This window comes from Genypterus blacodes, unplaced genomic scaffold (genome assembly GCF_046128005.1).
Source record: "Genypterus blacodes isolate CSIRO-AG114 ecotype Tasmania unplaced genomic scaffold, CSIRO-AGI_Gbla_v1 ptg000033l_1, whole genome shotgun sequence".
Taxonomy (NCBI): domain Eukaryota; kingdom Metazoa; phylum Chordata; class Actinopteri; order Ophidiiformes; family Ophidiidae; genus Genypterus; species Genypterus blacodes.
In genome coordinates, this window is record NW_027466846.1 from 477,272 (window position 1) to 505,157 (window position 27,886).

At 45.4% G+C, this 27,886-nt stretch overlaps 2 protein-coding genes across 4 annotated transcripts in view; one reads left to right on the forward strand and one right to left on the reverse strand.

Annotated features, from left to right (window-relative positions):
* Positions 1-27,839, forward strand: dctn1b (dynactin 1b). Of its 3 annotated transcripts, XM_076146710.1 has the most exons (28): positions 1-81; positions 6,302-6,553; positions 7,409-7,484; positions 8,394-8,422; positions 14,782-14,802; positions 15,690-15,866; positions 16,931-17,128; positions 17,246-17,450; positions 17,864-17,942; positions 18,758-18,917; positions 19,265-19,369; positions 19,775-19,966; positions 20,067-20,183; positions 20,359-20,511; positions 20,640-20,800; positions 20,890-21,058; positions 21,551-21,619; positions 21,751-21,963; positions 22,071-22,232; positions 22,532-22,663; positions 22,780-22,908; positions 23,113-23,255; positions 23,542-23,708; positions 24,403-24,530; positions 24,658-24,844; positions 25,128-25,201; positions 25,409-25,498; positions 26,019-27,839. In XM_076146710.1, exons 2-28 carry the CDS (start codon positions 6,326-6,328, stop codon positions 26,154-26,156), a joined length of 3,702 nt encoding a protein of 1,233 aa, XP_076002825.1. In that variant the 5' UTR covers positions 1-81; positions 6,302-6,325; the 3' UTR covers positions 26,157-27,839. The 3 variants fall into 3 exon arrangements, with proteins under 3 accessions (XP_076002825.1, XP_076002826.1, XP_076002827.1); XM_076146711.1 differs by lacking the exon at positions 14,782-14,802; XM_076146712.1 differs by lacking the exons at positions 1-81; positions 6,302-6,553; positions 7,409-7,484; positions 8,394-8,422 and adding an exon at positions 12,422-14,261 and having other exon boundaries at positions 14,337-14,802.
* pacc1 (proton activated chloride channel 1) overlaps positions 1-27,886 on the reverse strand; it is a 183,485-nt gene that overhangs the window by 92,106 nt on the left and 63,493 nt on the right. The window lies entirely within an intron of this gene.

The following is a 27,886-nucleotide window of genomic DNA, read 5'->3' on the forward strand; positions in this document are numbered from 1 at the left end:
TGTGGCCCCTCAGCATACATGGATGATTGTAACCTGTCAGAGACGAAGCTGAGCGCTTAGCCTGGTTTAGGACAGAAAGAGGTAAGAATTATCATATTTTTCAGTGGAGTTAGGTGTTGGCAAATATAATTTATCTTTTTTAACACAGAAATATGCGTGTTAATTAAGCTTTGTTTGGTGTGTAGAGGCTTTTATTGAGGGAAGCTAATGAATGCTAACGGCTGCTGTTGCTATCAGATGGTCAGGGAGTGACCCGAAGGATCATCTGTCACGTTAATGCGGAGGATTCATTGTTTATTATTTGTCTGATTTAAAGACATTAAATCCACTTATTTTTAAGTCATGACATAAACGAAAGTAAGAGTTTTTTGTTGTTAATCATGGAGACAGGGTCGTTACTGCTAAACCCAACGGACTGACTACCTTATTCTGTTAAAAATTGAGATTATTCTCAAGATTATTCATCATAATATGTATATAAATGAGAATTCTGATATTATTATTATTAGCAAGTCAGATGAAAATGTAATGCAGCCACACCCATGCTCAGATTTATTGTGACTTCCAGCCAAATGTTATGTTAGATGTAGTAAAGAAAAGAAAAAGAGAGCATGTGAACATCCCTGCCAAAATGATTTCAATGTACTTATGATATATTCACAACACAGTTCAAATAATGTAAAGGCTGTACATTAACATACAGCAGGCTGGTATGGATGTTTTGGAGCAACGTCACCTAACGTTTGAAATTAGTAGATGGCGCCAGATCACAGGTTTAATACTAAATATGTCACAAGGCATAGTAGGCAAAGTATAAAGACCATTTCTACTTGTTATGCCTATATTGTGTTGCCATCAATTTAGTGTTTGTATGAGGCACACTGAAATGAAATGGAAGATAACACTCTCTATTGTGGGTGTGTGGGTGTTGCCATGCTTTCATGGATGACCTACTTTACTCAAACGCATGAGCAATGACCTCATACTCGACTTTCACTGAAACTAACTTGTAATGTAAAGGAAACCCAACATTTCATTCCACAAATTCATAAATCAATAAAAATAAATTCAATATTTGACATTACAATTTAACAGTGAATACTAAATTGTGTGCAGTTAATATTGGGCATATTTCACACTTTGTTCATAGATTGAACCTCAAATGTTGGTCGTTGGTTTATTGGTCAATTCAATCAATTTGAATAATCAATATGTTTTGTTTAGTTATAAACTGAATATTTGTCAGTCTCCAATAACTAACCGATTGGAAGGCGTAATCATGAGTATTTCTGACATTTAACACAATGAAATAGGTCCTCTGGGTTCAGAAATGATATTAGTTGCATCCCAAAAGTTCCTGTTCACTCACCTTGTTGACATGAAAGCAATCACAGTGCACTATTGACACAGCAGTTTGTTTAATAGCTCTTCTCTTAGCTGTGGTTGCCTGATTTCTCACACAAAGTTCCATTTAGGAGTGTGTCATCATCATCATAAGACTGTAGCCCTTTTTTTCCCCCCATCCTCACCTTGTTTTAGTTGATGCAGATCTGTCTCTCCTGGGCCGGTCGGCTGACTCAGCTGCTGTGTCGCTCGCTGGTGTCGTTCCTCCCTAAAATCGTCCCTGTGTCACTGCTGTCCTTCCTGTGCACCGATGTGAATAGACTCACAGACGCAGCAGACGGTGTTTTGCTCTCGGGTCTCTGTCGCTCTTATCAGCTCTTCACATTTGGTTATCTGCAATCATTTCTTTAGTGAGAAAGAGCCTTCCTCTCCTAGACACCCACACCCCCCCTCCCAAAAAAACAACAAAAAAAAACAACCCTCCTTTGGCTCTTCCCTCCTCATTTGCATAAAAAGGTGCAAAGAGACTGCAGAGATATGTTGTGTGAGAAAAATTACATCATTCAGCCCCATCTGAAAGTAAAGGATATATAGAAACAATTTTAACAGTTATACAGTAATAGTAATAAGCTTTTTATCAAGTCAAATGCATGCATGAATTGAAGACGTCACCTCGGGCTCTGGGGAGCAATCACAGGGATTTGTCAATATACTGCAGATTTCACGCAGATCCTCATGCATCTCATCAGCCTCTGTACACAAAGCTTTTACCCCAGAAACCCTACAGCGTTTGCTCTAGTTGTATAAAGATGACAACACAGGAATAGAGCAGCGCGAGTGGAAAAAGCCCCAGCCATGCAGTTATCTGATAAAAGAGGTCTAATCCTGCTACTGTGATCGCTACAGAACGTGGCTCTGGGCTTTAATGCAATCTGCTGGCCTGCACTCCGTCACCAAACGTCACCTGCATGATGGGCCTGTTGTCTTCCACCGCAGTGAGATGAAATACAAAGTGACTAGAATTGGTGATCTGTCGCCAGGGTAGCAGTATTTGCTGACTTTGTGTTGTATTTTTACAATCTAGGCCAGATGTATTTTTTCCCTCCCAGCACTTAAAACTGTAACAAAGAAGGCAATAGGGCTTCTTGGATAAATTTGACAGTAATCTGACAAAGCCTGCAGTGCAGTGAGAGCACGCTGGGATTCTTCTGATTTATGAAATTGCTTGGCTGCATTGATGGCGCTCACTTTAGTAGCTTTTGATGACTCATTGATCATTCATTGTAATGATTATTCAGGGATTTTTTTTCCCAGGCAATACAGTTCAGTGAGTGACTGGTCTGATCTGAACTTTGGAGGCTTTGTTCATTGATCAGACGCGGAACAATCCTACACAAAGGGAAGTCCGATCAAATCAAAACAATGGCTCCGTGCTGAATTAGGAGCATGACATATGGGAATAATGCCTGTGAAGTTTTTGGAGATGCTTTGGTAGAGGCACTATGCAGGCTTTAGGACCCAGGACTTTTGCCTGGGCCTAAACCAACCCTCCCTCCTGCAGAAGCCAGCACAGACACTAGCGCAGTGCTACCGCTCAGCTGATGCACTCGCAGCAGACTCTGCCCGCTTGTTCCCCCCCCTCCCTCTTTCCCCGCCGTTGTTTTCCTCCGGTCCATTCATCCGCTCTGAGGTCGGTCCCGGCGAGTCAGATCGGAGCGCGTCTGCCCCTCAGAAGCTCCTGTCTGTCCCCCCCCACCCCCCTGTCGGCCCTCCTGTCATCAGCAAAGAGGAAAGGGAGAGATTTGAGAGCCTGGACTGCACTGTGAGGATCAGGAGAAGGATGGTGTGATCTGTGAGGAAGCAGAGACAGACACACACAGAGAGAGAGAGAGAGTCTGGTAGCATCACTGAACCCTCCACCTCTCTCCCCGTCCCCCTTTCTGTCTGGGCTTTACCAGGGAACATGTCACAGACCAGGAGAAACGCGTACACCCGGGTGAGTGTGTGTTCGTCTCATCCTGAGAGGCGTGTGTGTTTGTACTTCCGATGGGTGAATCAGCAGGTTTGTGTTAAGTTTTGATCAGTTCACCATTGTTTGTGTCGCGTCTGTTCGATTGGCTCGGCCCTGTCATGTGCAGAGTGAACGGAAGGGTCTCTAATCCATTTCAGCACTGCATTCCTCTGTCTGAATCGTCGCCTCTTTGTTCAGCTCTGATGCCCCTGAGCTAGACGCTGCTTTTGTGATATCGGGGTTCAGACCTCCGCGATGCTGAGTCTGTTGCCCCGTGAATCAGGAGCGGCTGTGTGACAGGCTGGCAATCGGTTTTCCAAAGCTTTTTGTTGTCAGAAGACACTGAGCACACGAGCCCCACGAGACTTCCTGTTTGTCCTCCGTCCATGAGTCAGGCAGCGGTCCTGTCATCAAGAAGGATGACATCAGTGCTTATATTTTGGCCCAGTGTAAGAAATGATGAGGGCAAAGGGCAGAATCACCTTTAAGATTCTACATTTTTGGCCATGAAAACTTGTGTTGGGGGCAAAAAAGGCATAAAATGTTCTTTATTATTAGAAAACACAGATGGTATGTTACTTGTTTCAAATGACCACACTGACATTAGCCAGCTATGCACAAAGTGGAAGCAATAAGGTAAACCTACTGTATGCTTCAGTCAATCAACACTAGAGACCTGGAAATGTTTTGGATCCTTCTCATTGGATTACAGAAGACCTCCGTTACAAAGATGCCTCCTTAGATTGTAACGTTTGTGCTGAAAACACTTCCTTGACCCTTGACCTCCGCGCCTGCCATCAAACAGGTCTCCCCCGCGGGCTCTGTCGGAGCATCATCAGCTGTAATTTGCGGTAAATGAAGCTCTCTGACTGTTTTAGACCCTCTGAGCTGTATCGCAAGAGTAGAGTGACGCTAAATAATTCAGCGCGTCGCCTCTGCCTTCCAGCACATGGCCGACACACAACAGGGTAAACAACTACTGACTGACGGTTACTGCCCTAGAGCAAGGCAGCCTATTTACTGTAGACCACTTACTGTAGTTGTTTATAGGGCCTACTGTCTATTGATGGTTCTCTCTCTCTCTCTTTCTCTCTCTCTCTCTCTCTTAATTACATCATGACTTGAACATAGTGTTAATTATAAAACAACATTACAATTTCAGATGCGTTTGAGCCACGCAGTATCTCCGAAAACACTTCAACCAAAGCTCCCTGCAGCTGGATCTGAATTGATTTGTTGGTTTTTAAAGACGTTCAGCTCGAAATCCAACCGCTGATGATATTTACTTTGCTATTGTATTCCCTGAAATTCCAGACGAGCCTCTTTCCTTATTGGCCGTGAATTGAGTATTTGTGGCAGCGGTGGCGTTTACGTTCCTTCTCCCGCGCTTGTTTTTAAAGCAAGAAATTGTGAAGGAAAGGCATTCAGCACTGCGGCCGTTGTGACTTCTCGCTGGAAAAACACAGGATAGATGCGAAACTCCTACGAGATAAGTAAGAATGTCTATATAATATCTCTTAAAGAGGTCACTGCTCATGTCTGTGGCTGGTCAATCTAAAACCGGCCCCGACTCCTTAAAGCGCTGACACCATCTTGGAGCTTAGTCATACATACCTTCAGCCACGGTCTGAATAAGATTAAACTTTGCCACGGGATTTTGAGGGATTTATGTTATGACATGAAAGAGACTCTTAGTAAAGCTACTGTATACCTTACTTTGGCTCTTGCCCTTCATGTGTGACAGTATGTATGTCTGTTAACTCCCTCTGGCGCATGCTAGAACCAGATCCTCCAGTGTCTGTTTCTATGTGAGCTTTTTCTCAGATATGTTTGATCCGCTGTGACGCTCGAACACAAGGCCACCGGCTCGGTTTCAGCACCGTCCGCTCACAACATCTGTATGCATGTGGCGTCTGTCAGCAGCACGCAGACGGTATATTTTTACAGTCAGCTGGAGGAAAGTCAGAACGTCTTCTCCCTCCCGGGTAAAATTATCTTCGTCCTGGCTTTGCTCTTCTGCTGAGTCACCATCAGTTCTGGGACATCACACAGTAAAGTGGGTTATTCGTGATTATTTGAATACAAAATAATGCACATTGTGTTGAAATGATTTGCGGTGATCCCACACACACACACAGACACACACACACACACACACAAATTGCATAATGAAATATCCGATTGTTGCCATGGAATTATCTACAAAAAAAAAAAAAGCTCTCCTCAGCTGAAAGCAGGAGCAGTGCTGTTGAAGCTCCGCAGTGAGAGGAGAGACTCACTTCCTGTAGAGCTCAGCTGGTACAGAGTAGCACAGAAATATAGTCTTATATTTTATACCTATTTTATAGCAGCCACCCACACACGCAGGTTGACACCATTACGTAAATACACACAAACTACTGTTTCTTTGAGTATCATAACGCTCCCCTAGACTAGTTTAGGACCATGAGGCACAACATTACAGTTCATTCAATGACAATGATTGTAAAAGGACCCAAAATGATCGATTGTAATGGTTAACGCCGTTGATAAAGAGTGGTGTGTGGAACCCTACAAAGGAAGGAAGTATAGGAACCAAGAGCTTTCACTTCTACATCATTGGTATTGATAATATGGTTAAAGAGGGATTAGAGCCAATTTGATGGCCTTAACTGCTCATCATCACAGAAATGATGATGGTAAGTTAACAATAGGGATGACAGTTAAAACAAGGATTAGAACAAAGTCGAATTTGTAATTAACAATGAAAGACCTAAGTTCATTGAGAGGAAAGTGATTGTACTGTGATCATGAAAGACGAAGCTCAGAGACGCATTTGGCCTCATTAAAATCTAAATATAATGCAGTAATAGATCCTCTGATTACTCACCGTTACACATATTTGAAGGTTGTTTTGATTTGAATGGAGGTTTTCTCTCTGTGGGTCTTCCCCCCGCCCCCTCTCAGACTACCAGCAGCGGCAGCAGCAGGATGAGTTCGGACGGGGGCGGCCGGCCGGTGAAGGTGGGCTCCCTGGTGGAGGTGATCGGGAAAGGACAGCGTGGCACGGTGGCCTACATCGGCACCACGGCCTTCGCCTCCGGGAAGTGGGTGGGGGTCATACTGGATGAGGCCAAGGGCAAAAACGACGGCACGGTGCAGGGCAAACGCTACTTCACCTGCGAGGAGAATCATGGGATATTTGTGAGACAGTCACAGGTAAGGCAGCTTTCTTTTGCTTATGATTGCTGAATGAGCCAATATTTACTTCTCATCATTTCAAAGAAGAACCAGAGTTTCATTTGGCTATATTATATTTTCTCACAAGTATGTAGAAGAAAAACAGATCTATCTAACAGATTAATAATACAGAGACTGAGACTGGAGTCGACGTATTATTAGGGATCTGATTGAGTGTTTTGTTTTAGCAGATCACTGCACTGAATAGTCATTTATTTTCAGTACATCAAAGCACTGAATAAATCAATACATGCCTAATTAGCTCGGTATTTAATGGACTTACAAAATCCCCATGGACATCATGTGAAACCTAAAACCTTAAACCAAGAACCACCGTGTTGTGACCCTCTGAGGACGCGACCCAGGGTGCTGACAGTGGATCCTCCTCTTCCTCTACAAGGAGATCGGGTGGCTCTGTCCTGTCTGAGCGTTCTACTGTCTGTGTGTGTGTGTGTGTGTGTGTGTGTGTGTGTGTGTGTGTGTGTGTGTGTGTGTGTGTGTGTGTGTGTGTGTGTGTCCTTTTCTTTACGTCTCCTGCTTTGCTTAAAAGACCGGTTGACCCTGAGTGTTCCCGCTGTGTGGTTGCAAATGTTGCTATGGGGACGGGCAAAATTTGTGATTCACTTGGCAAGTTCATTGAACGTCAATAAACAAACCAACTATTGCTGTTGCCTCCAAGCGTCTGTCACTTTGTGTTTTGCTCCTCATTTATCAGATAAAGTGCACTTTATGCTGGAGTACCTGACTTATTGTCCTCTCCTCTCCTCTCCTCTCCTCTCCTCTCCTCTCCTCTCCTCTCTTCTCCTCTCCTCTCTGTCTCTGTCTCTGTCTTAGATTCAGTTAGTGGATGACGGGGCAGACACATCTCCTGAGACGCCCGAGCCCGCAACTACCAGGGTTCTCAAACGAGGTGAGGACACACACACACACACACACACACACACACACACACAATCGGGCGGTTTTGGTTTTTGTCCTCGGTCATAATTCAACAGAGGTTTTCTATTTTTCTACCTCCCTTCTGCCAATAGGTTTGAACTGGCTAAAAAAAAGAGGTCATCTAGAGGGAAATGTGCTCAGAACATCATTAAATAGTGCACAAATGTACATGGACACGCACACACAATAGCCATCAGCAGCGTGTGGTCGCTCGCTCTCTGAACAGCTGTGCCCGTCCAGCCTCCGCAGTGAAAGCTCAGGCACTGATGATGGAGGCTTAGAGGAGTTTATAGGGTCTAAAATATGGCTCAGTGAATATTCATGAGATCGACACCGTTGTGTTTGGTTTTGGTTTTGCAGAGTAGTTGGGTATGACACTAACACTGGATCAGAAAATGCTCCCTGAATGGAAACTAAACATCTATTGTTCTGGAGCTGAAAAGCTAAAAACAATGAGAGATTCAGAGATGTTGATGCTATGACAAAATCCTATGCTATGTATTCAGTCGAAGAGGACTTTGTTACATCCAGTCTAATCTTGTTCAGTCTTTACAATGACATCATTTCACACATCTTTGACCCACATGTAATGGCTGATAATACACTTTAAATAGAAGTGCAGTTGTGCAAATAAACAGAATGAGGGGAGGAGTGAGTGTTTGCAGAGAGAAATGTGTAAAAGAGTGTGTATGGTTTGTGTGTTACCTTGACCTTTCAGCTGGACGTTCACATTCTGAACAGCTTTGACGGATGTTGCCTTCATTCTATGCGGATTGTCACCGTGAACTGGGATCTTTGTGGAACATCAGACCTCATAAAGTACGACAGTGATGATGAATAAGCATACGTGTCTCACTTTATCTTTCTTTCCTCTCTTTAGAGATCATGGAGTCCAAATCCACTAAACTGGTGAGTCTAATAATAACACTGCACTGTGGCACAAAGTTCCTGTCCAGGCCACCCAGGAGCAGATATGGCATCACGCACGTGGAGTTTCACCCACACACACACACACACACACACACACACCAACAGAAGGGCACACACCCACCCACAGCAGCCTCACATACGCACAAAAACGCACGTATCTGCACCCACACACCGCCCTGGCCCGGTGCCACATCTCAACACAGATAAGTCTTGTGGTAAAATGCTTAGTAGGCATAAAAAAGTGAATACAGGAACACGCACACACACGTTTTGTAGTTTGCAGTAGTGTAGACATTTAATGAATATGATCACAGCAGTTTCATACTAACACCAACACGTCAACCAAATGACTTTTCATAGTGAAGACGGTAGCTACACTTCATTTGTTCTGGGGGGAAATGGCTGTGCACCTTTATTGCATAATGTCCTGTAATGTCTATTTCTGCTAATTATCTCCTGAAGGCCAAAGGTAAACAGTCTAGTAAATGCAACAATATACTGTTTTGGATGGAGATGGATGCTGAGGACATTTGAATACTTTTGTTTCTTCTTCCTTCTTCTTTCTCAATCCTGCATTTAAATTGTCGATGTCTCAAACTATCTGAGCACAACTTTTGAAGTATTTCTATTTGGGAAAACTTGTCCAGTTTACTAAATATTCACAGCTATATTTGAACTAGTATTTCTTCCAACAGTGAGTTTCTTCAAAGCATCTTTTTCACTTAATACTTCAGTGAACGTCCTGGTTTTGACCAGCAGGGGGAGCTTTATGCTTATAAACGCCAAGCGCTGTATAGAAATACAGTATATTGGTTAGACAGGAGTATGAATTGTCTTAAATACATTGATTTTATGTAAGTTTTCCCTCCTGTTTTAAATATTTTACATTTTCTGCTGAGGAATTACTCAATATTAGCATCAATAAGCGATGATTTCAGTTCACTGTATATGCAAAGCTTTACATTTAAATACAAGTTTGAGATCTTACAATAATACTTTAGTTGATGAATACAATTCTTTCTACTGGAATTGCACTTCAATGTTAGGCTATGTATTCAGTCCAAGAGGACTTTGTTACATCCAGTCTAATCTTGTTCAGATTGAAATGTCAACAGCAACACGCGCCATTTAGCTGAAGCTTTACAGTGACATCATTTCACACATGTTTGACCCACATGTGATGGCTGATAATACCTCGCTCTTTAAAAACAACACCATAGAAACTGTAGCGCATTTAATAAAGACAATGAGGGGATGAGTGAGTGTTTGCAGAGAGAAATGTGTGTGTGTGAGTGTGTTTGATAGAGGGCTCAACTCACTACAGTCTCCATCCCCTCCACCATGCTACTGACTGTTACCTTGACCTTTAACCTTCATCTCTGCGCCCTTCCTCCCTCCCTTTATTCCTCACCTTCCTTCTTCCTTCCCTTCTTTCCTTCCATCACGCAGCGAGGAATAAAGCCCAAAAAGGTGGTGCATGTTTCTCTAACCTCGGTACAGTGGTAATGTTACGATGATCGTGGTAACCGTTGCTAACTGTGGCTTTGAATGGCCTCGCTGCTGCACGGCGCCGGGGCCTCGCACCTCATTTTCCCCATGATTCCTTGCATTCCACCCATGCTGTTGCTTTTGTCACCGACTGCTCTGTGTTCATGCGAGAACAAAGAGACGACACCTGTCTCCTCCACAGTGCCACAGTGTATCTTCTTCTTGTATGAAACTAATCACAGGATGAGGTGCACACGGAAGCCATCTTTGTTAGGAGAACAAATGGCACAGACAGCAGCAGTTTCATTTTGTAGTTTGGCCAATTCATCAAATTAAAATAAATAAGGCTGTTACAGACTGTTACAAGATGTGTTTGTATATGTAAGCCAAACTGCCATTCATAGGGTGGCAGCCTAGCAGAGTGCTGTATGTTTCATCCCAACACCTCAGTCGAGAACCAGCAGCTGGAATCCCATTGGAGACATTGTTGACACTTCTTTCAATCGTCTGTCCAGGCTTTGTCAGTCTCCTTCTTGCACATTAAGTCCAGGTCCACCTTCCATCGTCTTCCAACCAAACACACATTGAGCAGGAGAGCATCAAAATGCCATTTCCTTGTGACTTTAACATTTCAAAGCAGGCCACTGTGGGATTTATGGCAGGGTCCAGTTGCTCTTTAAGCCTCATCCTCAGCTGAGTCACACACACACACACACACACACGCAGACGTACCTGAGCTGTGCTGTCTGGAAAATGTCAGATTGTGACCTGAAATGAAAACCGGTGGGAAGTAAAGATTTCCTGTCGGCTCGGTTGCGCTCGCCGTCGTCTCCTCTAACCAGCAGCTCACTCAGCCTCCAGAGCTGCTGGGAGTCCTGACGCAGGAGGCAGAAACGTGCTCTCATGGCGTCCAGATGTAACGGATGGATTTGGGTAATAAATGTCAGAGTGATTTAGTGATTTAGCCATTAGGTGCAATGCAGAAAAGTGCTGCTGAAGAACGCTCGGAGACTTGAGGAAAAACAAACTGTAGTGCGGTGTAATAAACTCATACTCAGTCATATTTTAAAATGTAGAAATTAAAGAAAAAGTTCACACCCAGAATATATTATCTCCATTTTCATAGGTTGCAGCATTACTGCATTACTTATTCTTATCTGGACTGCAATCAAAGCAAAAACCTGCAAGTAAGATAGAGAGAGATATATATTCATATTGATGTAGTTCACTCAAAATGTAATGTTCTCGGTCTGTCACTCAGTCACTAATAATGTTGATTTATGGCGATTTCAGTCCATTCAAATGTTTAGAAATGTAATCTGGAATCTGTTAAGCTTCCCCCGAAGAGCTCATGCGTCACAATCTGCACAAGCTAAATTATTACTCGGGGGGTCCAAAAGTGCAACATTGACCATTTGTGTAAGATGAGCACACTCATCAGGAAGTCAGGAACACAGTAGATCTTCCCGTCGTCTCTCTCTCGCTCTCCATCCCTTGTGCGGTGGCCGTCCCGAGGAAGCTGAGAGAGGGAGGCTGCTTAATATTTCAACAGGACAGATTTCCCCCCTTAGCTGCTCAGTAATGGATACACATAAAGAGATTTTCTTCCCGGTTTCCCGCACCACGTGGTTGTAATTTGATCCTGTGGTGCCAAAATCCCACAGTGGAAGCACCGCATCATCTATATGAACTATAACTGCAGCCTCTCCAAGTCTCATCACAGAGGTCTTAAAACATTTCTAGCATCACTTTGGATAGAAAGTGAATCACAGCACGCACACTGAGTCAATCCCCTTGGATGCCTTTGTCTTGTCGCAGAGATGGACATTAGTGGAGGAACATATTACAATAGCAACTCAAATGGCACTGAGCTACTTAAGAAGGAATGAGCCTCCAAAAGACCGTTCACAGACTAAAACCTTCTGTTACTGGAGTTCATATTAAGGCTGAACCCGAGAGTGAGAGCAGCACAAGGACTCGCACTCCCCGCGGTGCCGTATGCACAGTGACGGCTTCCCTATTGTTTTTGTGAGCCTCATTTTAATGAGCCCATAGGAGGGATCCACCAGCGTTGCTAGGATACTGGGGTGGCTTGCATCAGTGTTGCTACCCATTTCCCCCCCTTCTCAGTTTACCACCCTGCCCATCCCCTCTCGCTCTCTCTCTCTCTGTCTGTACTCAGTCACTGCACACACACACACACACACACACACACACACACACACACACACACACACACACACACACACACACACACACACACACACACACATCGTCACACACACCACCTCTGTCTCCCCATCCCTCCCTTCTGTCTGTGGCAGAGGTTGAGATGAGTGGGTGACCAGTGGAAAGGAGGAGGAGGGAGGAGGGTTTCACAGTGATGTAATGCGGGAGCAGGGCATTGGCTGAGCTGACAAATTACAATAAGCAAAGCGAGAAGGGGAGGGGGGGAGGGATACAGGGAGGAGGAGGAGGAGGAGGAGAAGGAGGAGAGGGAGGCTAGGAGAGGCGAGGCGTCTCCGGTGATCAGTAGCAGGTCGGAGGCTCGCGGCAGGAAGATGTCAGAGTCCTAATCGGAGCAGAAAGGGCCGGCAAACCTCGCCGAGCAGCTCGGATTATGAGAAGGAGGACATAAAGGAGGACAGTAGCAGGAGGGAGGGACGGAGAGAGGCGGAGAGGGGGGAGCCGGGGAAACACATCACCGCGGCCATTTGCACCACTGCAGCTTCCCCAGCCTGAGCAGAGCCGAGCATCTGTCTGTGTGTCCGTCCGTCTGTCTGCCTGCCTGCCTGTCTGTCTGTCTGCTAGCGGGCTGCGAGCCGGAGCAGCTGCATTTGTCTCAAGCTGTCTGTCCGTCTGCCTTGAAAGCAGTTCCAGGGCTCCGTCAGCCGAGCCTGTTTTCACCTTGGTGTGTGTGTGTGTGTGTGTGTGTGTGTGACGGTGTGTTTGTGTGTTTGTGTGTCTTCTTCTCTTGCACAATTATGAATCGACAGACTCCTGCACCCCGGAAGGTACAGAACTCCATATACGATGTGTCTCTGTTGTTGTGATGTTGTTGTTGCCATCATCCATTAGTTTGTGTTGTAAAGGTCACGCTCGGAACTTTGATCCTCCTTTTCCATATATTGGGAATCATCGATAACTGATGTTGAAATGGACCGGCAGCTTGTTTGTGCCTTGTCATCTTTTTGGTTGATTTCTACCTTCCTGATAAATGTTTGCTAATTCTCAGCGCCTCCTGCTTTGGTTTCCCAGGAGTTCAGTGGTTTACAGTCCAGGCTTCCGTGTTGGATTTGTGTGACTTCCTCCCTTTTATAATGAGGTCAATAACGGTGGACCATCAGGGAGAATCAGGTTATTTCCCCTCCGTGTTGCAGATACAGGCTGATGTGATGTTAGTACAGCCTGTCCTAGCTACAGTTGGATGAAGAGGCTGTGAGATGTTATTTGGTGCAGCTGTTGGCTCGGGGGGGGATTTCTGCCGTAATCCAATAAAGACTGATAACCAGCCAGAGTGACGGCCAAGTCCAGGCCTCCGCTTTGTGTGCAGAGGAGAGGAGGTGGGAATGGAAAGTGGAGATGAGAGGAGCCCCGCTCGCCAGCCGGCACATTATTTAGCAGCACCTGGGTGAAATCCTATGTTGTCATTGTTGGGAATCAAAGGTCTTGTAACTTTTACAGGAAGTAAGAAAACCAGCTGCAGAAATCACTTTGATCAAAATGGAGGTGTTGCCGATTAGGGTTTTAGGGTTTATCCGTCTCTCAACCTAACTGAGCACAGACACACACACACACACACACACACACACACACATCCAAACAGGGTCTAGCAGGGTGGAGCATTATTTGACACACAGCGACTTTGTCATTTGAAATTTGAGTTTATTTGCACAAACAGATAAATGTTATTATTGAAAAAGTTTCAAATTGTTTTCATTGTGCATTCCAGGTAAAATCCATCTAACTCTATGCTCTTGTGTTTTGTTGATTCATTGAGAATAATCTTTGTTTGAACCCAGCGTCAGTTTGACTAATATAATCACTAAAAAATAAATACTATTGTTTATTATTTTGTTTTGTTTCTTTTAAAAGAATTGAACTGGTAAATGGAGATTCTCCGATGATCACTTCTCCCTCCATTGCTTGATAACAATTTGCATTTATTGAATGTCCATGGAATACTTGGAAGGCACTTTAGATTGGAATTTGTATAACAATATCTTGATGTGGAAATTAAGTCATTTTCCAATTCATGGACGATATCGGTGCTCTTTAAATCAAACACCAGAAAGTTTTTGAATGAGGACATGGAACCCCCCAATCCAGGGTGGTTCACTTCCCCCCCCTAGTTTGCATGTCCCAAACCCATGACATCACAGCATTAACCAGGCGCCCATGAGAGCCCATGCATGGGATGGGCAGCGTCCCCCCCCCCCCAGAAGGGAACAATGCAGTCATTGAGGTCACGGCGGCGGTGCCAGTCACCGCTGAGGTTTTGGATCCTGTGGCGAGAGCGAGAGAGGGGACAATCGGAGGGGAAACAGCCGAGCGGCGTTACATGAGCTGATAATGGAGTCGCAGCAGGAGGGAGTTCTGCTGCACTCAGGGAAAAAGACAGAGAATCAGTGTGTCATGGAGCTTTTTAGGTTTTTATGGCCGTGAAGCATCAGATCAGTTTCATCATCATTCTCATCTCATCTTCTGTCTGTAATTTCTCATTTGATGTGATTCTTTTTTGGGTCTGGACTCACTAACCCTGGCTGTTTGTTTCCTTCCCTTCCCTCCTCACCTTCTATGATGCCCATTTCTAACTGTCCTTCTCCTCCTACTCCTCCTCCTCTCCTCAGACCACGGCCAGAAGGCCCAAGGTGAGCGCAGTTACCCGGCAACATTCGTCAGCAGGGCTTCCTATTTCCACCAGTTGGCATTATTTTATACCTGTAATTATTATTTGTTCAAGCTGGACGCGTGTGTGTGTGTGCGCGTGTGCTTGTCTGTGTGTGCGCGTGCGTGCGTGTGTGTGCGTGAGCGACGCCAACACTGCGGTGACATCATCAGCTTACCCATTTAGTTGAAAATCTGTTTAACTTTCATGAGAAGACTCACACGTTGCTTCTTTCATTTGACACTGATATTCACGCCTCCACTCCTGTCTCAGTGCAGACAGCGTGTTGTTTCCATTTCTGCTGTAAACTATCCCTTTTATTTGTTAATGACTTTCAGCCTCATCTAAATCATTCATTCCTTTGTTTGCTTTCGCCTTTTTTATTGAAGTTGGAACATTTACCGAAGCACTCTCCTGCAGTTTTGTCTTAAATGTGCTTTGTTGCCATCACGGAGGTCCGCTGACAAATTGTCCGTCAGTGAAAATGGTGAATAATTGAACAACATGTCAAGAGAAAGAGGGCGTGAAAGCTCTTGCATCCAAAGGTAATGGCTTTGTGAGAGCGTTGGCCCAGTTGTAATTGGAGAGATAATAACAAAAAGAAACCTGTACAGCCAAACACATTTGCACTTTTCCGAGGAAGAGAAAGCGCAAACGGCAATACAACAGAAAATTGAGTGAATGAATCAGTTTGAAGTGCCCCAACGGTACAGATCAGCTTTTGTCCAAAACTCCAGGACCTCCTTTATGGCCACCAAATGCTGATTTATGTCATCACAGCCTTTTATATTCATTGAAATCTTTTTCCTGGAGTCCTTTCATCCTCATTTTCTTATTTCTCCCCCCGCTTCCGCCTTTTGTTTCCCTCAGCAGCCGAGCCGAGCCGCGGGCGCAGGCGGTAAGGGAGCGGCGTCCGGCTCGGCCTCGGCCTCGGCCGGGGAGATGAGCAGCAGCGAGCCCAGCACCCCGGCCCAGACGCCCCTGGCCGCTCCCGTCATCCCCACTCTGCACTCCCCCGGGAACCCTCCGGCCCCGGTGCCGAGCAAGGTCAGTGTGACGCCACGGGTGTCATATCAGCTGAACACTTAACACGTAAATGAGAATAATTAGGAGGAAACACAGCAACTTCAGAAGCTTCCGCTATTGATTTACAACACAGCAAAGAGCTGACGGAGGATGAAACACGGGGAATAGGTTTCACTGCCATTTGACATGTTACCCTGTGGTTTCATGATGAAGACTCGGAGACTAGGAGAAAGTGCAGGAGCGTGATCAGATGTGAGGTGTTTGTGTTTTGCTTGGGTTTTCTCTGCGGACACGTCTGTTTGACATAGCTGTCAGCTCATATTTGCGTCAGAATAAACAGTTAAAAATGAGCCGGACGCCTAGAGTGTGAACAAAGCTAATCAACCAACACAGAGGACCTTACCCCAAACATTCTGACAAACAATTCTCACTTCATGTTTGGTGCGATTTCCTGCGGGCCATCTTGTGTTTGGCTTTAAGGTGAAGGTAATGTAAGTCATTTGTGCTCTTCCTTCAGGGGGATGTCGCTATGGAAACACAGGTGCGGTGGAGTGACGTGGTGGCACTTGATTTCAATGCGTTGTTTTGTCTCACGCTAACGTTTTAACATCCTGTCAGAAGTGTGGCTGCGAGTGTTTAATTGGTGTGCGAGTTTGCACCAAAGAAGCGTGTTTGCTGCAGGATTTTACCAAGAATCTGCTGCTGCTGCCGAGTGATAATCAAACTGTGATTGTGTGTGTCGTAGGAGTAGTATGGAGCAATTCAAGTGTGTCTCCTTTGAGGCCGTGCATGTGTGTGTGTCTTAATATTCTATTTCCTTCTTCCCACAGGAGGCAGTGCATATTAAAGTAGTAAACATAGACACGCATATATGAAAGTACTGCAATAACGGTGAAAAGCTTCACACCTGATCTGTTACTTCCCAAGGGGAAACCCAAGGAGCTCTGAAGGTGAAACAAAAGAACCTTTAAGCAACGGAACAGGAATGAAGCTTTCATCTGTTTAACGTGTGATTATTTCAGCTCAAACCCGTAAAATGCATCACAAACGTAATGAGCTCACCCCGCCGCCTCTACTTCTCCCAGGAGGAGGAGGCGCTGCGAGCTCAGGTGAAGGACCTGGAGGAGAAGCTGGAGACGCTGAAGATGAAGCGGACGGAGGACAAGGCCAAGCTGAAGGAGCTGGAGAAGCACAAGATCCAACTGGAGCAGCTGCAGGAGTGGAAGAATAAGATGCAGGAGCAGCAGAACGAGCTGCAGAAACAACTGAAAGAGGCCAAGAGGGTAAAGAGCTTCTTTAAGTAGCACTGAGACAAACCTGAGTCGGTCCATATCCGATAGCTGATTCAAAACAAACATGATCCCTTATTCGTCCATAACTGAATTTGTCTGCACATGTAGGAGGCGAAAGAAGCTCTGGAGGCCAAGGAGCACTACATGGAGGAGATGTCAGACACTGCGGACGCCATCGAGATGGCGACGCTGGATAAGGAGATGGCCGAGGAGAGGGCGGAGTCTCTGCAGCAGGAGGTGGACTCACTGAAGGAGAAGGTGGACGAGCTCACCATGGACCTGGAGATCCTCAAGCACGAGATTGAGGAGAAAGGTACTGCTAAGCCTCTTCAGACACTTCGCTTTAGGTGTGTTGATTAAACCAGAATATATAGTTTGAACCTTTTTTTACCTGTTATTAATAAGAGTTTGATCCAGGTGTAATTGCAGTATGTCAGTGCTGATGACATGCTCACTCACTTCCTGCCGCAGGAAGCCAAAAACACATCAAATGTGTGAAACGCTTTCTAATCATAATGGCTTAGAATGTAACCTTCATAACTTCTGAACGTCCCTGATAACAGTGGATTTACAGATGAGCTGAGGTAGTAAGCGTTTGTCTCTAATGTGATGAAGATGTTGTGAAGGTGTTTGGTCAGTCATCAGTGACCTCTCCCTCCAGTCCAACGGTGGCTGATTGATTGGCACTTCGGCTATTTAAGCAACTTTTTCTCATATTCCTCTCAGGTTCTGACGGCGCTGCGTCCAGTTACCACGTCAAACAGCTGGAAGAGCAGAACGGCCGACTGAAGGAAGCCCTGGTCAGGTAGGGTTGACCTTTTCCCAGACGCGCAACCCCACCTTACATGAACCCTACACCCGCAGTCTCTGAGCAAGGCACTTAACCCCGTCTAGCCCAGCAGAGGTGTCAAACGTTGCCCTCAAGGCGATTTGATTCAATTGCGGAATTGCGAATTCAAATATATAGGGAAGGATTCCATAGATTAGATCACAGATTTAGTTTTCAACCTTGCTGAAGTAGGGAAACTTAATTACATGATGGAGTTTAAAGAATAAAGGATCTTAAGCTAGGGTTATTTGGGTTAAGTATAAAGATGATGATATATTTTCTTTATTTAAATTTGACCATCTCACATCAATGTAGACGGATCGCCATCTTAAAAATCGATTCATCAGCATCTTTACACCTCTAAAGTCGTGATTCAAATGTTTTCTACTGTGAAAAAACACAGAATAAGCTTGGAGCAGAGTCGATCAATTGTAGGAACCTATGTGTGTGCGTTAGCTTTAATAGAGTTTTAATTCTTAAACTTTACATTAAGAAGTATAACTTAAAGGAACAAAAGGTATACATCCAAAGTGAATAGCCATAAATGAGTACAAACAAGAATGAGTGTAATTGGTTTGGTGCTCAGCCGGCAGCAGAGAAAACAAAGCTGTGAAGTTATTGCACGAGTTTATGTTAAAGTAGCACTGTGAAACGTCAAACAATACAGATTCCCCTCCTATCCCATTCCCAGAGCCACTGCGATGCCCCTGAACGCACCACGAGGCAATGATTCACCACATATCCATATTTATGCCGGTCATGTAATGATGTATGTTTCTGCTGTGTGTCAGGATGCGTGACCTCTCCGCCTCAGAGAAGCAGGAGCATTTGAAGCTGCAGAAGCAGATGGAGAAGAAGAACGTGGAGCTGGACGCTCTGAGGAGCCAGAAAGAAAAGCTGCAGGAGGAGAGGACGGTGGCAGAGAGGACCATCGACGAACTGAAGGAACAGGTCAGCGCTTTATCAAACAGACCTGGACAAAGTGGATTTATATCAGCCTGTTGGTGAGGTTTCCCTTCTTTTAAAAGATAAAATCAGGTTTACACGCTGACACACAAGGGACACTGTTTACATTTCATTAAACACAACACCAAACCACACAAAACTACGATTGGAATCCTTTTGGGTTTGTTTCTTATGTCTCCTTTACACTGGAAAGCACAAGATGTCTAAGATTCTAGATCTCAAATCTAAAAGCAGGTGTTTCAGGTGTGATCAGAATGCTACTCTGTCAGTTTCCTAATCTTAACAATAACCTCTGAGTCACGATGACGCCGTCGTCGTCGTCTCTCTCGCAGGTGGATGCGGCCCTGGGAGCAGAGGAGATGGTGGAGACTCTGACGGAGAGAAACCTGGACCTGGAGGAGAAAGTCCGAGAGCTGAGAGAGACGGTGGTCGACCTGGTGAGGCGCACACACACACAGACCATCGGCGACGTTATTCATCAGCACTATTGAAGGCAGAGACACTGAGACGGAATAAACACATTTGGCCCCGCCCCCCCATGCCTATTGATATGACTGAGAAAATGAAAGTGCCGCTGTTTGCTGACTCATTTCCCCAGCCTGTCCATACAGGCCGAGGTCATTAATATGTATCTGCTGCCCTCTGCTGTTTGGTTGCTGCAGTGACTGTTGAAGGACTATTAGAAGATGCTTATTGAATCTTTCAGAGGCAATAATGAAGCAATAATGAGAGGAAAATCAGGGCTAAGTAGTGATAACCCAAAATTAAAAGAGGTTGGGATATTCGTAAAGGTGTTAAATTAGCAACTGAACCCTTTGTTCATCGCTATCCTTACCTTACAGGAAGCCATCAATGAGATGAACGACGAGCTGCAGGAGAACGCCAGGGAGACGGAGCTGGAGCTGAGGGAGATGCTGGATCTGGGAGCAGCCAGAGTCCGAGAGGCAGAGAAACGGGTGGAAGCGGCGCAGGAGACCGTCGCCGACTACCAGCAGACCATCAAGAAATACCGCGACCTCACAGCCCACCTGCAGGTACGGACAACTGAGACTTACAACGGAATCCACTCACTGTGCGCTGAGCTCAGGTTTCAAGTCATTAGATATCTCCCTTGAATTATCTTTGTACTTACAGGAAGTGAACAGAGAGCTGACCAATCAACAGGAAGCCTCGGCAGAGCTCCAGCAGCAGGCGCCAGCAGAATTGTTTGATTTCAAGATTAAGTTTGCTGAGACGAAGGCCTACGCCAAGGTCAGAACCAGTAACAGACAGCTGCTCTGAACATGACCTCATGCGGATGGCAATCATGTGACGATGTGACTGTTGACATATATTTATTAACATATAGATTCACAAACTGTGAGCTTCAGCAGGTTAGCAGTAGTGTACTCACCTCTTCCCTGTGTGTGTGTGTGTGTGTGTCCAGGCCATTGAGATGGAGCTGAGGAAGATGGAGGTGGTTCAGGCCAACAGACACGTTTCTCTCCTGACCTCCTTCATGCCCGAGTCCTTCCTACGTCACGGCGGAGACCACGACTGCATCCTGGTGTTGCTGCTCATGCCCAGGCTCATCTGCAAGGTAAAGTACTTATCATAGTGTTCCTCATGACGTTTCTGTGTGTGGAGGAGGGCTGACAGGAGAAAAGAGGATCTACAGCGTTCGGTTGGCGTGGTGGTGTGTAAAAGTGTCTGTTTGTCTTTCCGCAGGCTGAACTGATCAGCAGACAGGCTCAGGAGAAGTTTGACCTGAACGAGACGTGCGGGGAGCGAACGGGCCTGAGAGGAGCCGTCGGGGAGCAGCTGAGCTTCGCCGGGGGACTCGTCTACTCGCTCAGTCTGCTGCAGGCCACGCTGCACAAATATGAACAGTACGGTCCAACAGAAGCAAACAACAGTATTCAGTGTGTTGTACATACCATTTCAAAGAATCTTACTCAGGTGTGTGTGTGTGTGTCAGGGCTCTGGGGCAGTGCAGCGTGGAGGTCTACAAGAAGATCGGCTCTCTGTACCCGGAGATGACCGTCCACGAACGTTCCCTGGATTTCCTCATTGACCTGCTGCACAAAGACCAGCTGGATGAGACCGTCAACGTGGAGCCGCTCACCAAGGCCATCAAGTACTATCAGGTAAACACACACACAAGCTGAAACCACTTTGATCGCTAGCCGTAGTAAGGATCTAAAAGTAGTGTGTCATTTTCGTGGGGAGCGTGCCTATGTTCCCTCAGCCCTTTGTTCCCTCAGCCCTATGTTCCCACAGCCCTATGTTCCCACAGCCCTATGTTCCCTCATTTCTAAGATTTTTTCAAAATTAGGCCCTATGTTCCCTCATTTCTAAGATTAGATAACCCTAACCCTAATTAGAAATGAGGGAACATAGGGCTGAGGGAACATAGGGCCTAATTTTGAAAAATATCTTAGAAATGAGGGAACATAGGGCTGTGGGACCATTGGGCTGAGGGAACATAGGGCTGTGGGACCATTGGGCTGAGGGAACATAGGGCTGTGGGACCATTGGGCTGAGGGAACATAGGGCTGACCCCATTTTCGTGTCATTGTCATCTCAATCGTCTAAAGCACAAAGCCAACAAGGTGATCTGCTTGTGTGTGTCTCTGCAGCACCTGTACAGCATCCATCTGGCCGAGCAGACGGAGGATTGCACCATGCAGCTGGCCGATCACATCAGAGTGAGTATCGCTCAACTTTCTACTTTCTACGTACATGTGTGTGCATCACATGTGGTCCACTTGTTTGCTATTAGTGTTATAGATATTCTAGCTCTGCCTAAGTGAAGCCTCTTTTCTGCGGTGGTTTACAGTTTACCCAGAGTGCCTTGGACTGCATGGCTGTGGAGGTGGGGCGTCTGCGTGCGTTCCTCCACGCGGCTCAGGAGAAAGCTGACCTTGCTGTGCTGCTGAAGGACCTGGAAACATCCTGCAGTGACATCCGACAGTTCTGCAAGAAGATCCGCCGCCGGATGCCGGGAACCGACGCACCCGGGATCCCGGCCGCGCTCAACTTCGGACAGCAGGTGACCGTGGCGACAAGTCCATTGCGAGCAAACTGAAACATGATTTCTGTCTTTTGCCTCCTTGTGGTGGATAAAAAGGCAAATGTTGTCTGCTCTGTGCCCTGTAGGTGTCAGACACACTATCAGACTGCAGGAAGCACCTGACCTGGGTGGTGGCAGTACTACAGGAAGTGGCTGCAGCTGGTGCTCAGATGATGTCACCCCTCGGTGAACAGGAGGGGCTGTCAGCGGTGAAACTGGAGGACGTCGCTTTCAAGGCTGGAGAGCAGGTTTGTACGTTCATACTACAGGTGTGTGTCGTATTATAGAGGCTAATCTGGAGGAGGAAACTCTTATTTCTCATTAAAAAGATACAAATAAATATCCATCTTCTACTCTAGCTTAGGTCATTATGGTCAGCTTCACATGTTGTGTTTCTGCAGCTATTAATAAGCTTTGTTCTTCTGTCACAACACACAGATACACACATTGCACAAACATTTGGTGTGAAGCCAATCAAAGTATTTGATGTCGGCTCAAATCATTTAGCAGATCTCAGTGTTAGTGATACTCTGGCTTTCATTTTCAGATCTATGGATCTCAGGGCGCAAACCCCTACGAGTACCTGCGACAGTCCTGTGGCATCGTCATAGCAACCATGAACAAGATGGCCACCGCCATGCAGGAGGGAGAGTACGACTCTGAAAAGCCTCAACACAAGGTACTTGAATGTGAACACTTAGCTCCGTGTGTGCGCGTGTGTGTGTGTGCGTGTTGGTCATGTGTGGATCTGGCTGATTTCATTTCTGACTTCATTTTGATGCGATCCTCTCACAGAACCCTCCACCAGTGGATGTACGCGCCACAGCTCTGCGTGCAGAAATCACTGATGCTGAAGGTCTGGGCATGAAGCTGGAGGACAGAGAGACGGTGATCAAAGAGCTGAAGAAGTCTCTCAAGATCAAGGTAGAGACACATACGGACCTGCTGACAAGAGATCACAATTGTTAACATCTGATTTCATCGCATCTTCATCACGATAAGTCAAATAAGTTTGAAGAAGCAGGCTCATTGAGTAAACTCGCCAACGTCGTCCAGATAGAAGAGGAAACTCAACCCTGGATCTGCTTGGTTGGCGTCAGGTGTGTGAAACGTGTGTTTGTGCGTTAGGGAGAAGAGCTGAGCGAGGCCAACGTCCGTCTCAGCCTGCTGGAGAAGAAGCTGGACAGTTCATCCAAAGACGCAGACGAGCGAGTCGAGAAGATTCAGACCCGACTGGACGAGGCTCAGACACTGCTTAAGAAAAAAGAAAAGTAAGAGAGTCCACTCACTATAATGGAAATGTGGGATTGGATGATGGGATTGGGAGGCAGTAGTCGAGTGGGTAGAGCTTCCGGTTAAGAACCGGAGGGTTGCCGGTTCGAGTCCCTGCCGAGGTGCCCCTGAGCAAGGCACCGAACCCTCAATTGCTCCCCCCTCTGCGAAGGGTGGTAATATAATGTAATGTAAGTCGCTTTGGATAAAAGCGTCTGCCAAATGATCGTAATGTAATGTAATGTAATGTAATGATGATGATGATGATGATTCCATTTCCTGCAGGGAGTTTGAAGAGACCATGGATGCTCTGCAGGCCGACATCGACCAGCTGGAGTCGGAGAAGGCGGAGCTGAAGCAGAGGATCAACAGCCAATCAAAGATGACCGGCGACGGTCTGAGGGGAAATGGCTCATCTGGAATCGCTACTATGGTTACAGGAATGACAGGAGGTGAGTAAAGGAACAAATCTGTCATCTGGGCATGAGTCAAAGTTAATTAGGATGTCATAACAGACCATTAGGATGATCTGTAACCGGTTTGACCCTTGACCTTGTTATGTGTAGTGAGTATGATGTCTAAATTCCTCTGGTTGACTCTTCTCCTTTTCTCTCTGTAATCTTTTTCCCGCCTTATTTCTTAATTTATCTACAGAGGAACAAAAAGGTATCTACATGCTCCACCTGACTCGTGTCTTTGACCCTGCATGCTGATCATTTATCAGAAAACAGAAGTCATTTTGGAAAGTAGGCCTTGAATGTTGCATGTTTGGGTCGCAGTTTCAATGTGATACTGTTTACAAATTTGCAGTTTGGACATTAAAGGCGTTTCTCCTTACTAGACTCAATAGTGATCAGTCATTACTGTCTGATTAACAGGAAATTACAAGTAGTCATCTCTACAAAGGCTATCATTTACAGACAAGGCCCAAGATGAAATCATTTTGCTTATTGACAGTTAAAAGTCAAATATTCCCTTTGGTTTGGTGTCGATCAAACAGTCGATGTGATTTTGATTCCAAAGCCTGGAGACAGCATGAAGTGATACAGAGTGCCTGTCTGCCTGCCTTCCCTTGATAAGTGATGTAATATGAAGGGGCTTAGGCTCAGTCTGGTGTTTATGATTGACTTGCTCTCTCGCCCACAGCGACCTTGATGTCTGGCGTGGGCTCAGGATCGGGCGTCCAGGTCATCGACTCTCCCCTGCTGACTCAGCAGATAGAAGCGCAGAGACTCTGCATCAAACACCTGAAGAACGAGAACAACATGCTGAAGGTGGGAATCGTCTCCACGTCCGACCTCTGACCTGTTTAGAGTTATTACCACATGCGGCTCGACTCCGGTTATGTAGATGGCATTTTACTTCACGCTTTAACGTTCAGACTCTCCTCTCTCCTCTCAGGCTGAGAAGATTCGCGTCCAGCTTGCGTCTCTGCCTCCTCTCCACGTAACCAAACTGCCCTCCAGAGACGGAGGCCGTCCAGAAGTGCTCTCTAGCGCCCTCTACCGCAAGACTGACCAGCTGCTGGAGACTCTGCTGCAGATGAGCGCCAATGTCAAGGTGGTGGACATCACTGGCAAATCTCCAGGTACGTGTGCTACATTAGGAAAAGAACCAGGACGGCCATCATGCAGCTCCAGCACAGAAAGAAGGACATTCAGTTAATACTATATATGAAATGTCACCATGACTACGCCGTAAACACACAAGCCCAGGCAAACGGACGACAAACAAACTAGAAACGGAAATGATGAACGGACTATTGATTGAGAAAGTTCAGATGGAGACCAGGGAGCCGGTCCAGTGGCTTTGAAACAACCGACCTAAACGTTCCAATACTCCATCAAAACGTTCATTTCTTTGTTTTGTAGTGACACCTGGTGCCCAGCTGATGGAACAGACGGCCAGACTCCAGTCTCTAAGGGAAACGCTGGACAGATTAAAGGTAAACAAACATGCTGCAGCACCTTCAAGGCTGAAATCCAAACTAATTCAGACAAAGGGTCAATTTTCAGCTCAAGCACTAAAAGCATTTCTACAACTTACTGCGAAATTTGACTGCAATTTCTGTGGTGTTTGATGCTGAGGGAGCTCTGTCGTCGTGACACTCTGTGTTCACTGTCATTCCCCGCTGCTTCCTCTCCTCTGACAGGACGAGGTAGCTGAGCACATCGTGAACCAGCAGCCAGGAGCTCGAGTCTCGTCTGACTTCGCCACGTTCCCCTCAGCCTCATTCGTAAAGGTAACGGCATGGCCCTGGACACCCTTTATTTATGTTATAATATTAATAATCACTCAATCTGCTACTCACAGGTCAAGTAAATGTGACATCGGTCGTAATTTAGACGGGAGACTACACATACACCCTTTACCTATTATATGATTCTGTATGTGTGTGTACAAATCAACCTGTGCTGACTGAACACTTCCCCTCCTCCCCCTCCTTCCCTTTGTGGCTCACTGAAATGAGACAGATACAGACACTCATAAGTTAGAATCATCAGTTTGTGCAAAAGAAACAAGAAACAATGTCCATGACCGTTACCTCCAAGAAGTTTTCAACCCCTGACTATTTTTACAGTTAAGAGTTAAGAGTTTTCCCTTTGAAATAATCACAGACCTCGGTGACCTCATAGCTGCTGTGGCCGTGCTTAAACCCTTACAAAGTGATACAACCTTACTTAAGTATTATACCCGGGTCACTGCGCAGGAAGACGAGTCTCAACCTGAACCTCCTCCCTCTGCACACTTTCTGTCCTCAGGCTAAAGAAGAGAAGCAGGGGGACACGGTTCTGGTGGGTCGGGTCATGGTGCCGTGTCTCCGTGGTCAGGAGCAGATTCACCGCCTCGTCATGTCACAGTCCCAGCTCCAGAGAGTGCACAGTCTCCTGCGGACCTAGGCCCCCTCCCCCGCCCCCCTCTTCCTCCACCGCCCCGGCCCTGTTCATCCTGCCTCTCGCTCCAAACTCTCCTGTCATCATCAAAGTGATGAGCTCACAACAAAACTGCTGTTTATCGTTTAATGTTCATTTTGGATCAGTGATTGATGTTGTCAGTCCGGGCTTTAGTGGGACTAGACTGCATTTTGAGATCTCTTAGTAGACGTCTTGCACTTTGTACGTTTGTACCAATTTGTCTTATTTTTTTAATTTATTTAAAGCTCAACCATGTTACTTCATAGAAAGCAACATATTTTTAGTAAGTACTTTATGCATATTTTGTATTTTAACATTTCAACCTCAGACTAATTTATCAAAACAAATCTCCCTCATGCCTTATATCAAATAGCAGATTTATCTTATTTCCCACTCCTGTATCCATTTGAATAAGAATAGCATCAAAGTGCACTCATCATTTCCTCTATAGGTCTCACACAGATACAGACAGACTGTTTGCTTTGGTTTGATGCGACACATTGGGTGTCTCGCCTCACGTTTAGCTCAATCTGGATTTAGATTTGACCCAGATTTGAGGATTTCGGCTCTGACTTACAGCCGTTTCTGTTCTGGGAGCGGGCGAGGATGTTGAGATGCAGAAAGTCCACTCGGGCCCCGGTGCAGAACTTGAACAGTGTGCCATTTTATTGGTCAATGCAGCATTTTAGGCCAGAATATTGGATGTTTTTATTTTTCAATGTCAGTGTGTTTCACTGTTGGCGATACTGTTAATACCACATGGCGCGCAAAGATTCAGTCTGTGTTGTAACTTCAATCAGGTGTTACTTCTGCGTACTAAAGAGAACGGAGTCTTAAAAAAAGTATTTCTTTATTTGAAGTAGTGGGTATTTTATTATAGAATTATCAAGGAGGATTTACTTTTTGCACAACTAATGAACAGGTCTTGAGTTTTGACACTTTAATGTAACTTTACTGCTGTAATGTTTGACTGAAGTTTCCTGTGGACTTGCATAGAAACAAAGGCGGTTACTGCTTGAAACTAATATTTATTTGCATATTTAAAAACAAGCTTGACGCTACTGTAAAAACATTAAATTATTTACTTTAAAAATGTATGCTTTTATTTAGTATTTATTGCACACATGGTGGAAAGTTGTTGAACTTGTACGTGTTGTGTATGAATGGCACAGCAGTGGTGTTGGTAATGTTACTGAATTCAAACTGTATTACACTGACTTAAGAGTTTCACGTTGCTGTTTTAGACTAAACTTTGTCCGAGCCTTAAACCTGCACAAAGCCTTGTGGTAAATATTGGTCACCTGCCTTATTTTGCATTTATTTCGACCAAATTCCATTTAAAGCAAAACTACATCTTTGCCAAAGAATCATTGTTTTCACTGAATTTGCCATGACTGATTTTGAAACTCTTTTGTTATGACATCATTATTTTACTGAACAAATTGCTAGATCATTTATATTTACACAGTATTGTGTTGTTTTGGCGCTAATGTAGTTAATGGGCATAGTGCATCTACATAGTACCTGCAGTTTAAAGAGAACATGTTCACCCTCATTTCTTTATGTTGATAACATCTGAACTTTGCATCGTGTTTAACGTGTCTTACCTTTTCCCATGATGCTTCCTGCTCTTGCACAACCGATAACTGATCAATAAAGACATTACGGCCAGTCTATCTTCATCTGTGTCCCCCTTTCTCTGCTCTAAGGTCAAA